The sequence below is a fragment of the Nelusetta ayraudi genome, unplaced genomic scaffold, assembly GCF_046127955.1.
Source record: "Nelusetta ayraudi isolate G7.1 ecotype Tasmania unplaced genomic scaffold, CSIRO-AGI_Nayr_v1 ptg000042l, whole genome shotgun sequence".
NCBI lineage: Eukaryota > Metazoa > Chordata > Actinopteri > Tetraodontiformes > Monacanthidae > Nelusetta > Nelusetta ayraudi.
This window is the reverse complement of record NW_027466092.1, coordinates 1,276,332-1,288,041: the sequence shown is the minus strand read 5'-3', so window position 1 is coordinate 1,288,041 and position 11,710 is coordinate 1,276,332. Positions and strand designations below refer to the sequence as shown.

Sequence of the window (11,710 nt, the reverse complement as noted above, 5' to 3'; positions counted from 1 at the left end):
TGAACCAACTTCAACGACTCAATCATTCTTCTTTCCCCCCCGAAATGTGAGTGTGGAATTTTGGGGGAGTTATTATTACTGACAGCCACCCCTCATCTTCTCAAAGCCAAAAAGGCCTCTTCTATAAAACTGCCTCTTCAACTCAATTAGTTGAGCGATTATGTTTTAATTCTACAGCCTTTGACATTCTACACATTAAACACATTGACTGCTGTTACAAGGTAAATCTGGGTCGACAGGTTTCTTTAATGTTAAGGAGACGGAACTCCAAAAGAAAATTCCTAAAATAACCCCCCCGTCTTGTGCTTCAAGGTTAGGATGCTGTGGGCAGATGGTGTGTGTGTGTGTGTGTGTGTGTGTGTGTGTGTGTGTGTGGGTAGAGGGTATGTGGTAGTTATTTCTGGAGGGTCTATTAGAAAGCAGAAAGCCTGTCTGAAAGTGGATGGGCAATTGGTGGACACACAGACACACAGACACAGACACACACACACACACACACACACACACACGCTTGTCACCCCCCCTCCACCCGCCGAGTGCCCACCCTCCCTGCGACGCTGCATTCCAGTTCATGCACACGTCACCCAATCCACCAGACAGGAGACAGGAGGCTCAGTGGTAGAGTCTGTGGAGCCGAGAAGCTGCTGGGAGAACTGGGAAGCTGCTGGGAGAACTTTGAAGCCGCTGGAAGTGGGATGGTGGCCGAGGAGATCGTGGTGTCCCTCTCAGGAGGAGCGCCGTGGGGCTTCAGGCTGCAGGGAGGAGCAGAGCAGCAAAAACCTTTGCAGGTGGCCAAGGTACAGTGTGTGTGTGTGTGTGTGTGTGCGCGGACGCGCGTGCCAACATGGTACCATTGGCAGTTGGTTTATGTGCCCTGTGGTTTAAACGGGAAGTTTGGCATGTTTTGCTGTCACTGAAGCTTTATTTTGAAATGTCATCCATGCTGCAGGCGAGCGGAGAAGCTCAGTCGGCAGCAGGCTGCCTCATGTTAACCTGGAGTCAGTCAATCTCTGGGACATTTTGCAAATGGGATAATAGTCATAATAATAATAATAATCTAAAGTCGGGCTACTGTTTAAGTTTGTGTGACAAGGTTGTCTTGCGATAAGGTCAGAATGAACTTGGTTTTGCAGGTCGGATTTAGGTTTGGTCTGACTGCTTTATTTTCTGCATCCTGAAACTGATATCTACAGTTGGAAGCTGGTTTTTAATAAATGCAGCTGCGGTTAAGTTTTGCACAGGTCCAGTCAGCACACACACACACACACACACTGAACTGGGCCGACTCTGAGCCGTCCTCCCCCCCCAAGGTTCTTCCGACAGCTTTCTGAGTCTGCTATTCTAACTGGTCGACGGCGGTTCAAGAACGTCCTCTTTAATCAGACAATCTATTCCGGAGGTTCTGGAAAGTGACCTCGTTGGCGGCGACGTCCGCACTTGCCCCGTCTCTCCGAGGCGGAGCGTCGCTGGCACCGAACCATCTGACTTCATCCAACCAGAGGAGGTGATGATGATGAGTGTGATCGCTGTGCACTCCCGTTCCCTGGCTCGCTATCTGTTGTGTGCGCTGGACATACCTCAGATAAGCCCTGTTGGGAACAGAGTGCAGACTGGAGGATCAGAATAGCTGCTTTAAGAGGAGCTGGAAGCGGCGCACGGAAAAAAAAGGCCTCTGGGTTCACCTACAGAGACACACGCTCACTGACCGATCATCACACACGCACACACACACACACACATACAAACACTTTTAAGCATTTCTCAATCATTCATTCATCATGCAGCCTCCCTGAATCTGCGTCTGTGTTCGGAATGCGGCTCATTTTCAGGTTTTATTTTTGGCGTCGTGGGGCGACACATGGCGATGCCTCTCGGCGCAGCAGGCCTGATGCAGCTGTTCAAACCTGCCTTTCATGATGCGCACGTGTTCTCTCTCTGTGTGGGTGTAGATACGTTTGTGCGGTATGTGCGTATGCGTGTGCGTCAGTCGTAATTATGGTGGACAGTGACTCCGTGTCCTCTGAGGAAGCTGGAAGAACACGCTGGGGAACACACTCTCCTTGTCCTGGCATTCCTGCTGTGTGTGTGTGTGTGTGTGTGTGTGTGCGTGCGTGTGTGCGTGTGCGTGTGTCCATGCCTGTGAGTGTGTGAGTGAGTGAGGGAGTCATTGAGTGATCACACCAAGACGAAACTGCCGTCACTTAAGCTATGATGACATCATCACTTCATGACGTCGCGGAGACAGCTGAGTGGCCCGGCGAGCTATTTCGATGTGGAGGAGGAGGTGAAGGAGGAGAAGAGGGGGAGGAGGAGGAGGAGTTTGGGGTTGAAGGAGGATGGAGGCTAGAAAAAGACAAGATTCCATATTCTCAGAATTTACTACTATGACCAGAAGTGAGGAAAGTCCATGCTTCTGCTCCCTCCTTTCCAGAAACCTTCCCTCTGTCAATGACCACTCCCCCCCCCGGCCAGTTGTTGGTTTCACCCGTCAAAGTCCAACAAAGCACCAGTTTTAGCGGAAGGCTAAATAGGCTGATTTTTGGAGAGCCAGCAAGTTCTTTTATATCGTTTTTTTATCTAGTTTTTTGGATGGTGCTGCTCCTGTAAAAAACAAAAATATCTGGACTGACAGAAATGTCTGACATTGTGTATTTAATCCTCGTAAACACTGACGATGACCCATAATCACTAAGAGCTCAGCAACACATTCTCAGCGTGTGTGTGTGTGTGTGTGTGTCTCCTGGCTGCAGGTTCGCAGACGCAGCAAAGCCTGCAGAGCTGGTCTGAAGGAGCTGGACGAGCTGGTCGCCATTGGCCAGCAGGCGTGCTCGGAGCTGAGCCACGCCCAGGCCATGAGCATCATCGACACGCAGAGCGCCACGCTGAGCCTGCGGGTCAAGAGGTCAAAGGCTCCCAGCGACATAAACACACACTTAAGAAACACACACAGAAAGACATTTTCTTTCTTTTATGGGGATTGTCACACTCTGTATTGTTTTTCCTCCCAGGGCCCCCGGAGGCTTCGGCTCCGCCTCCCCCCACAGCTCCTCCCTCAGCGGCCTCACCTCCCCCCCCGACAGCGAGGCCTACTACGGCGAGACGGACAGCGACGCCGACACGCACTCGCTCACGCACCGCCGCCACCGCCGCACGCCGCCTCACGCGCGCTCGCCGGCGCGGTACGACAACCAGGCGGAGGAGGAGGAGGAGACCTCGGAGATGAGCGGGTGAGGGAGAGATCAGGCCACGCCCCCTTCACCCTGCACTCAGTCTGAGTCACGTCCCGTTTTCAGTGACGCTGATTTGAGAACTTTTGCTGAACGCCGTCATCCTGTTTTTCTTTCTAGCTGCTGTAAATAAGATGAGATAAGATAAGATAAACTTTATTAATCCCTAAGGAAATTCTTGTGCCAGATAGCTCCAAAGTCACAGAAACAGTATGATATAAGTAAGTAAGTAAATAAGTAAGTAAGAGTTTATTTCTATAGCACCCCTCGCAGCACGAATGTACAAAGTTCTTCACAACAACAAATAATAATAAAATGCAATCAAAATATCAAAGAAATAATAAACAATAAAAGAGCAAAACATATAAAGACAGTGGAAATAAAAAATACAGCCTAAAACTAGCTACCAGGGGCCCTAAAATATCTAAAAAGGTTTCTCAAAATAGCTGAGAGCACAATACTGAAAGAACAGGTGTATAGCAGCAAAAGGGCATAGAATAAAAAAAGAGACCCATGTGTTCGAGTCCCTCCCTGCATAAGGGGAGGAGGTTTAAAGTTTGATGGCCACAGGCAGGAAAAAGCACAAATTGCTTCGAATGACCACGAGGCTCCGAGGGTGTGACGCCAAAGTCCCTGTTACGCTGAAAAGTTTTGCCCTGACCACCTTGAATTGTTTGCCTCCAGGTACGAGAGCGCGACGGACGCGGGCCTCTCCTTGCAGTGGGAGGCCACGCCCCCCGTCGGCGTCCCGCGGAGGGAGCTCCTCTACCAGCCCCCCCAGGCCAAGTGGGCCACTCCCTCACACACCCCTCACACGCTGACCCCTCGCACGCTGACTCCGCCCCTCGACCAGTCTCTGATAGAGGTGGAGGCGGAGGGGGAGGGGGACAGTGGCTTCCAGGAGGCAGGGCTGGCCTGCCCACCTCTGGTGTCCCCCCAGCGGGCCAAAGAGGCCCTGATGCTGGGCTCCGGGAAGCAGCTGGTGCCCATGGTGGGGCCGCAGCAGACCCCCGTCAGCGAGGAGCTCTCAGCCACCTACATGGACAAAGCCAGACAAGCCAGTGAGTACGAGAACGTTTGACCTGGTTAGAATTGAAAAAAGTAGCAAACTATAACAAAGTACAGATTGTCCAAGTACAGGTGTCAAAAATATAAATAATTGACAGTGCACCTGGACAATTACAGTATATATACTGTACAATATAAACAAAAGTTGCAGTTGTTGGTCATACTCCGTTTTATCTATTAAAACAGCTTTTTTTCTTTCACAAATAGAAACTAAATTGTCCGTAGGTGTGCATGTGAGTGTGAATGGTTGTTTGTCTCTATGTGGCCCTGCGATGAACTGGCGACTTGTCCAGGGTGTCACCCTGCCTTCGCCCTAAGACAGCTGGGAGAGGCTCCAGCAGACCCCCGTGACCCTGAAAAGGAATAAGCGGGTATAGAAGATGAATGAATAAAAACAACATTAAGAACATCAGCGATAAAGTTTGATTCAGTGCCATCATTAAATGTCCCATTAACTTGTTAGCTCTGTTAACACTGCGGGTAAAAGTGTATTTCTGTTGTGTTTTAAAGTTTCATGACTGAACGATAACACTATGCACATCGGCGCAAAAACAACCTATATCGCTCTCTAGTGGTGATACACCAGAAGTGGAGCATCACCCAGTGGCTGGTGGTGATAGGATGAGATATAGCAGACACCCATAAAGACTCCTCCCCTCCTCACGTCACTCACTCCCTCCCTTGCCCTCAGCCACCCCGGTCCCTTAAACAGCACTCTGGGCCTTACTTAGACTGCCTTTTTGTATTTATAGGCAGTCGGAGATCTGATTGACTTGTTGTGTTGCAGTTAGAATGGGAGACCAGAGGGGCAGAGAAAGGTTTTGTTGCAAACCATCAGTCAGTCTTTTCTTTGGTATTTTTCTTTAATTTGCAGCTTCATTGAAATCTTCTGAATAATTAAAAAAAAATAAACGACATTAAATTGTTTTTAAAAAAGAAGAAGAAAAAAAAGGTCCTGTTAGCTAGCTTGGTTATATTGTCAGGCTGCTGAGGATGTGCAGTTGTTGTAAGACATTAGATAAGATAAGATATGATGAGATGAGATGAGATGAGATACATAAATAGGTCTTGTTCATGCAAAAAATTGTAGTGACCTACTGCTCAAAACGGCAGCATCCACCAGTGATGGAAAGACATTTGAACTATTTACCTGACCACCTGGGGGCGCTGCAGCTAACTGTACCAATGGACTGGAAAAGCTGCTACTGTGGGGAAATGATGTCATCTTCCTGGCAGCACCAGGCTGAGCCGATAAACTTGATTGAAAACACATTTTCGAGAAATATCCTGACATCACAGATGTTGTGATGTTTGGTTTTCGGCCCATTTTAACGTAATGAAAAGATAATATGAACCGGGTTCTGGCAGAACTGGCCTCCTCTATATTCAGTAGCTTCTCTGGTGCAGCTGCAGGGGACAAAGGGTGGTGATGACAGTGAGCAGCGATGTACTGCAGCGGCCCAGGATCAGGACTGAGCGGATCAGACTGGGGCTTTACTTGCAGACAGGTGATGACGGAGGTCCCAGGACTTGGCCTTTCTCACGTTACACACACACACACACACACACACACACACACACACACACACACACACACGTTTTTTCTGATTAGAATCAGTGGCAGGGAGGTTTGTGAGTAAAGAGAGTCATAGCAAACTGACTGTAAGCTATAACTGGCTGTATGAAGTCACACACACACAAACAGCACACACACACACACACACAAACAGCACACACACACACACACACACACACACACACACACACGTTTTTTCTGATTAGAATCAGTGGCAGGGAGGTTTGTGAGTAAAGAGAGTCATAGCAAACTGACTGTAAGCTATAACTGGCTGTATGAAGTCACACACACACAAACAGCACACACACACACACACACACACACACACACACTCACGCACACACAGGCAAAGACAAAAACAGCATGGAGCTCAGTAGCATTGCATTTGAAATAGTTTTAGGATAGGGTCTTCCCGTCCTTGTAGGCATGTGTGTGTGTGTGTGTGTGTGTGTGTGTGTGTGTGTGTGTGTGTGTGTGTGTGTGTGACAGGTGTTTAATGCCTGTCAGACAGACAGGAATAGCAGCCTGACATCATGTGTTGCTTTGGGTTGCCGGACAAAGGTCTTTAGATGGGTTGATGGGCTGCACCCAGAGAGAAGAGAAGACAGACAGTGAGTGTGTGTGTGTGTATGTGTGTGCGTGCGCATGCACACACGCGTGTGAGGATCTGACAGAGTTTAGTGCCACATACACACACACCCTCACTCCGACCAGTGAGATGAAGGACCTCGCGGCTCCGTCAGGTTCAGATGTAGGTGGACCCAAAGCTCTGCAGGTCGTCTACGCAGGTAAGACACATTAAAAAAAAAAATCTTTATCCACTCATAAACACATTCATGATAACTTACCAAAAAGTGGACGGATACATCTTATCTCTTTGCATGTAAGTCTGGAAGTCAAAAGAGTGGACGTTTGATTTTAATAGTATCAAGAGGGTTGAGATTTATTCCTCTGAATGTCAACTGTTACACACTTGAAGAGTTTCTCTACCACTTGGTTCAGGGTTCCACCGACTGGTTTCCACTCAAACATCTTGAAGGATGCTGATGGTTCTTAAATGAATACTTTCTCATTTTAACAGCTGTGCTGTTGATTTATTGATTTTTTTTAATGATTGTGGTGGAGACAACAAATAACTACCGGAGGACATGTTGCGTAGCTACGATGCCCTCTAGTGGCGTTTTAATTTCAGTTTTTAATTAAAAAACATTTGCATCCTCTTGTGAGTGAACGTTTCCTCCAGTGCCGTAGAGGAGGACTTCACCTGCAGCTCAATGAATGCTTCACTCTGCCTGTGTGTTTCCAGTGACTGTGATTGGGCTTCTTCATCAATATTAGTTACCTTTGCTTTAAAAAATGGTGTGTTTTTGCATAATTTTTAATTTAACGCATAGTACTTTACATTTGACTGATTGGCGCTGCATGTTTTATCAGACGACAGTGAACAGATTTGAGGTTATGATGCAAAAAAAGACACACACACACACACACACACACACTTGAGCGCCCCTGACCTCACCTTCCTGGCGTGTGTGTGACTCAATCCTGGCCAGCCGCAGGAATTCTCCCAACTAATCCACATATGTAAGATCATGATGAAAAACACACACACACACACACACACACACACACACACGCACGCACGCACACACACACACCAACATGTTGAGGTGGCAAAAGTATTCACATTCTGTACTTGAGTAAAAGTGCTGATACTTGTGTAAAAAAAAAAATCTGTACTTTTACTTTTAAAAGTAAGAGTACAGATTTAACTGAAGTAAAAGTAAGAAAGTACAGGTACCATTAATTAAACAATTGATTGGTTGACAATTGTAATAAAAAAGTAAACATTTGTGACATAATAATCTGGACTGAACTGACCAGAGGTCAGAGGTCAGAGGTCTTGATGAACATCTGGATCATTTTGAGCAGCTTTGCTACTCTCAATGCTATGTTTTTTTTTTTTTTTTTTTCAAATATTCAACTTCTATTATTGGATGTTGACACTTCTAATAACAAAATGTTTTTGTTTTTTTTCCCCTCTTTGCTGAGAACATACTGAACAGTGACCCCAAAGCTGAGATACTCTAAAATAACCTCCATCTATGATATCGTGCACTTTTATATTGAACTACACAACAGCAGAGTTCAAATAGCTCCACTACGAGCAACAACAACTAGAATGATAAATGGATTACTTTGAACAGAATTTGTATATTTTAAATACATTGAAACTCAAAAGTAACCAGCATGTTTGTCCAAAGTAAGGAATAGATACAGATACAGATACAAATCTAGGGAGTAAAAGTAAAAAGTCGTCAGAAAAAGACATACTCAAATTAAGTACATATACCTGAAAAATCTACTTAAGTGCAGTAGTAGTTACAGTAACATGGTATTTGAACTTGGTTACGTGCTTTCAATTCATATAATTTTTTGCCTCACATTGTTCTTGGTTCGTCACAGTTTAATTGATCTTAATGTGACGTGTGTAGGGGGTGGGTGGGTGGGTGTGTCTGCTGTCTCTGGTCCAGGTTGTAACTCCACCCCCAGACTAAGCCGACTCCTCCTTGTCTTCCAGAACTGCATCGGGGGGAGAGTCAGGTGGAGAAGCAGGTGAAGGAGGCCCGCACCAAGTGCCGCTCCATCGCCTCCCTGCTGACTGACGCTCCCAACCCCAACTCCAAGGGGGTGCTCATGTTCAAGAAGCGCCGGCAGAGAGCCAAGAAGTACACGCTCACCTGCTTCGGCAAGGCCGAGGGGGAGGGGGGAGGCGACACCGAGGAGGAGACGGGAGGGGAGACGGAGGAGGAGGGAGGAAGCTCCGTCCTGAGCGGCTCCGAGCTGGACGAGACCGGATTCTCTGCGTCCTTCGACCCCACGTGGGACAGCGGCTACCTGGACCTGCTGGACAGGAGGAGCTCCGCCTGCCCGTCAGCCATGCCCACCGCCCCCACCACACCCACCACACCCACAGCCAATCACAGCTCGGGGCTGAACGTCTCGGCCTATCAGAGCCCTGGGTTTGCCTCGTCTGTGGGTCAGAACCCAATGCTGCTACTCCCTGAGCCCGAGTGCTCGGCCAATCACGGCCCGCGGCTGGACTGCAGCGTCGGCAAGCAGCCAATCGGCGGCCACCCTGCCGAGATGTCGCCTCCGGCAGTCGCTCTGACCAACGGGGGGCCAGTGGCCGTCAGCCGGGCCAGCGTCCTGCTGAGCCCGCCCTCCCAGCCGCCGCCACCTCACCTCAACGGGCTCCATCCCGACTCCCACAGCCCTGAGCCCGGTCTGGATCACATGAGCGCCAGCCCCGGCAGCGTCCTCAACCGCACCGCTCGGCCCTTCACCCCGGGCCCCGCCTCCTCCCGAGCCTCCGTCACCTCCGTCATGTTCCGCCCCCCGCAGCCCAGAGCGGCCGTGGCGGCCGTCTCCGCCGCGGCCGTCCCGTCCGGGCCGGACGGCAGGCGGGCGGTGTCCAGCGCCTCCCTCTACATCCCGCCCCGCAACAGCAACGGCAGCAACGGCGCTGCTCCTTCCACCTCCGGCCCGCCTCTTCCCCCCTCCTCGCTGCTCTCGCCCCACTCCCCCTTCCCTCAGCCACGCCCACTCCTGGCGGCTCCTCCCCCTGCCTCGCCTCAGATGGCGGCCTGGTCGCCTCCTGCCGCTCCCCCTCCCCAGCAGTTCCCTCCCACTCCCCAGCAGTTCCCTCCCACTTCCCAGCAGGTCCCTCCCCCTCCCCAGCAGTTCCCTCCCACTCCTCATCAGTTCCCTCCCCCTCCCCAGCAGTTCTCTCCCCCTTCTCAGCAGTTCCCTCCCACTCCTCATCAGTTCCCTCCCCCTCCTCATCAGTTCCCTCCTCCTTCTCATCAGTTCCCTCCCCCTTCTCATCAGTTCCCTCCCCCTTCTCAGCAGTTCCCTCCGCTTCCAGCCTCCTCCCCCCTCCCTCCTGCCAACCTGACCCACACCTCCTGCTTCCCCGTGCAGCCATCCTCGCCTGCCCCTGCCCCTCCCCCTCAGACACACCTTCCTCCTCCCCCCACCCATCCTTGCGTCAACATGACAGGTTCGCTGTCCTCCAGCTCCCACAATGAAGCGCCAGCACCAGCAGCACCTGTGTCGCGCGAGCAGCGCATCGCCGTCCCCGCCGCTCGCACCGGCATCCTGCACGATGCACGACGCCGCTCCAGTAAGAAGCCCATGTTTGCCGCCGTCCAGAAGACGGACGTGTCTCCTGACCCGGACCTGATGTCCATGGTGCAGAACATGGACGGTCGCTACGGGACGAGCGGCGCTCCGGAGTCGGCAGGTCACGAGTCGGGGCCAGAGGAGGACTGGCTCCGCCTGGGGGCGGAGGCCTGCAACTTCATGCAGGCGCAGCGCGGGCCCAGGCCTCCGCCCGTGGCGCCCAAGCCGCAGGCCGTCGCCCAGGCACCCCAGGTGCCCCAGGTGCCCCAGCTGGGTGGGCGGGGGGGCCAGCTGTTTGCTCGGCGGCAGAGCCGCATGGACCGCTATGTGGTGGAGCGCTCGCCCTCGGTGGCGGCGGCGGCGCCGTACTCGCCCGCCCAGACCAGGGAGCCCTCCCCCACACCCTCCCTGCCCGCCACCTGGAAGTACTCGTCCAACATCCGGGCTCCTCCGCCCATCAGCTACAACCCGCTCCTCTCGCCGTCCTGCCCGCCCAAGGCCCAGAAGAAGCCCGAGCTGGCCAAGTCTGGGACCACCGGCGCCAAAGACAAGCAGAAAGCAGCAAAGCGTGTGGACGTGTCGGCCCACCAGCCCTACCAGCTCCACTCCTCCCTCTTCAGCTATGGGGGCGGGGCCCCAGCGCAGGGCCCGCCTGCATGTCAGCAGCCGGGGATGGCGTGCGGCCCCCAGAAGACGGCTCGGGTGTGCGAGGTGAAGCGTTTCTCCACGCCACCACCGGCGGCGTCCAGCGGGCCGGGCCTCCTCAAGGTCATTGCACCGCGCTCGGCCACCACGCTGGGCGAGCCGATGTGGCGCTCGGACCTCACGTCGCCGCCGCCCGACTCCGCCCCTTTCCAGCCTCAGTGGGCCGCCTCCCCTCTGTCTCCCCCGCCTCCCCCGGCCCCCACCGCTCCACTGCCGCAGCTCCCTGCCTTCTCCTCCCCGCCGGCTGCCAGGCCCGCCCCCAGCCCTGCCGCCGCCCACCTGCAGCCCCCCGGCCACGCCCAGGCCAGGCTGCAGTTCTGCAGCGCCCCTGATCTGAGTCCCCAGTGGGACCCTCGGCCGGCGTCCGCCGGGGCCCCGCCCCCCAGGGTGCCCCGGCCCAGGTTCAGCACCTCCAGTCTGGGTCTGCAGCCGAGCGTGTGGCGCCCCGGATCCACGATGCAGTGAACAACGAACTCCTCTGCAACACATGACGACACAAACACAGAAAACATGTAGTTGTGGCATTGCATCTTATTTTGCTGTAACGTGTAGCTAGAAAACTCACCGTGGTTCTTGTCCACATGTTTGAGTGTTTGGTGTAGATGAACTATAATGACGAAAGCTGAGAAATGTTATTCATACGTATACATATATATATACATATATATATATATATATATATATGTATATATATATATACGTATATATATATATATATATATATATATATATATATATATATATATATACATATATATATATATACATATATATATATATATATATATATATATATATATATACATATATATATATTTTTTAAATTGAGGAATGACGGCAGATAGAAAGACAAGGAAAGAATGAAATGTCAGGAAAGTAAAAAAATGCTGCTTTATGAAATGTCTGAACTTAAAGGCCCAGTGTGTAACATTAAAATGGGATCAAATTT

General features: G+C 51.4%; 1 protein-coding gene across 1 annotated transcript; it reads left to right on the top strand.

The window, feature by feature from the left end:
• Positions 1–485: 485 nt before the first annotated feature.
• Positions 486–11,445, top strand: LOC142893197 (synaptopodin 2-like protein). The gene is made up of 5 exons (XM_076033520.1): positions 486–797; positions 2,751–2,902; positions 3,009–3,227; positions 3,912–4,288; positions 8,453–11,445. The coding sequence occupies exons 1-5, from the start codon at positions 696–698 to the stop codon at positions 11,224–11,226; spliced, it is 3,624 nt and encodes a 1,207-aa protein (XP_075889635.1). The 5' UTR covers positions 486–695; the 3' UTR covers positions 11,227–11,445.
• Positions 11,446–11,710: the final 265 nt, after the last annotated feature.

Bases quoted from the DNA above. Each gene is read 5' to 3' on its own strand.
- LOC142893197 (XM_076033520.1), top strand. From the start codon at position 696: ATGGTGGCCGAGGAGATCGTGGTGTCCCTCTCAGGAGGAGCGCCGTGG. The intron at 798-2,750 runs GTACAGTGTGTG...TCCTGGCTGCAG, and splicing joins AACCTTTGCAGGTGGCCAAG to GTTCGCAGACGCAGCAAAGC. The intron at 2,903-3,008 runs GTCAAAGGCTCC...TTTTCCTCCCAG, and splicing joins CTGAGCCTGCGGGTCAAGAG to GGCCCCCGGAGGCTTCGGCT.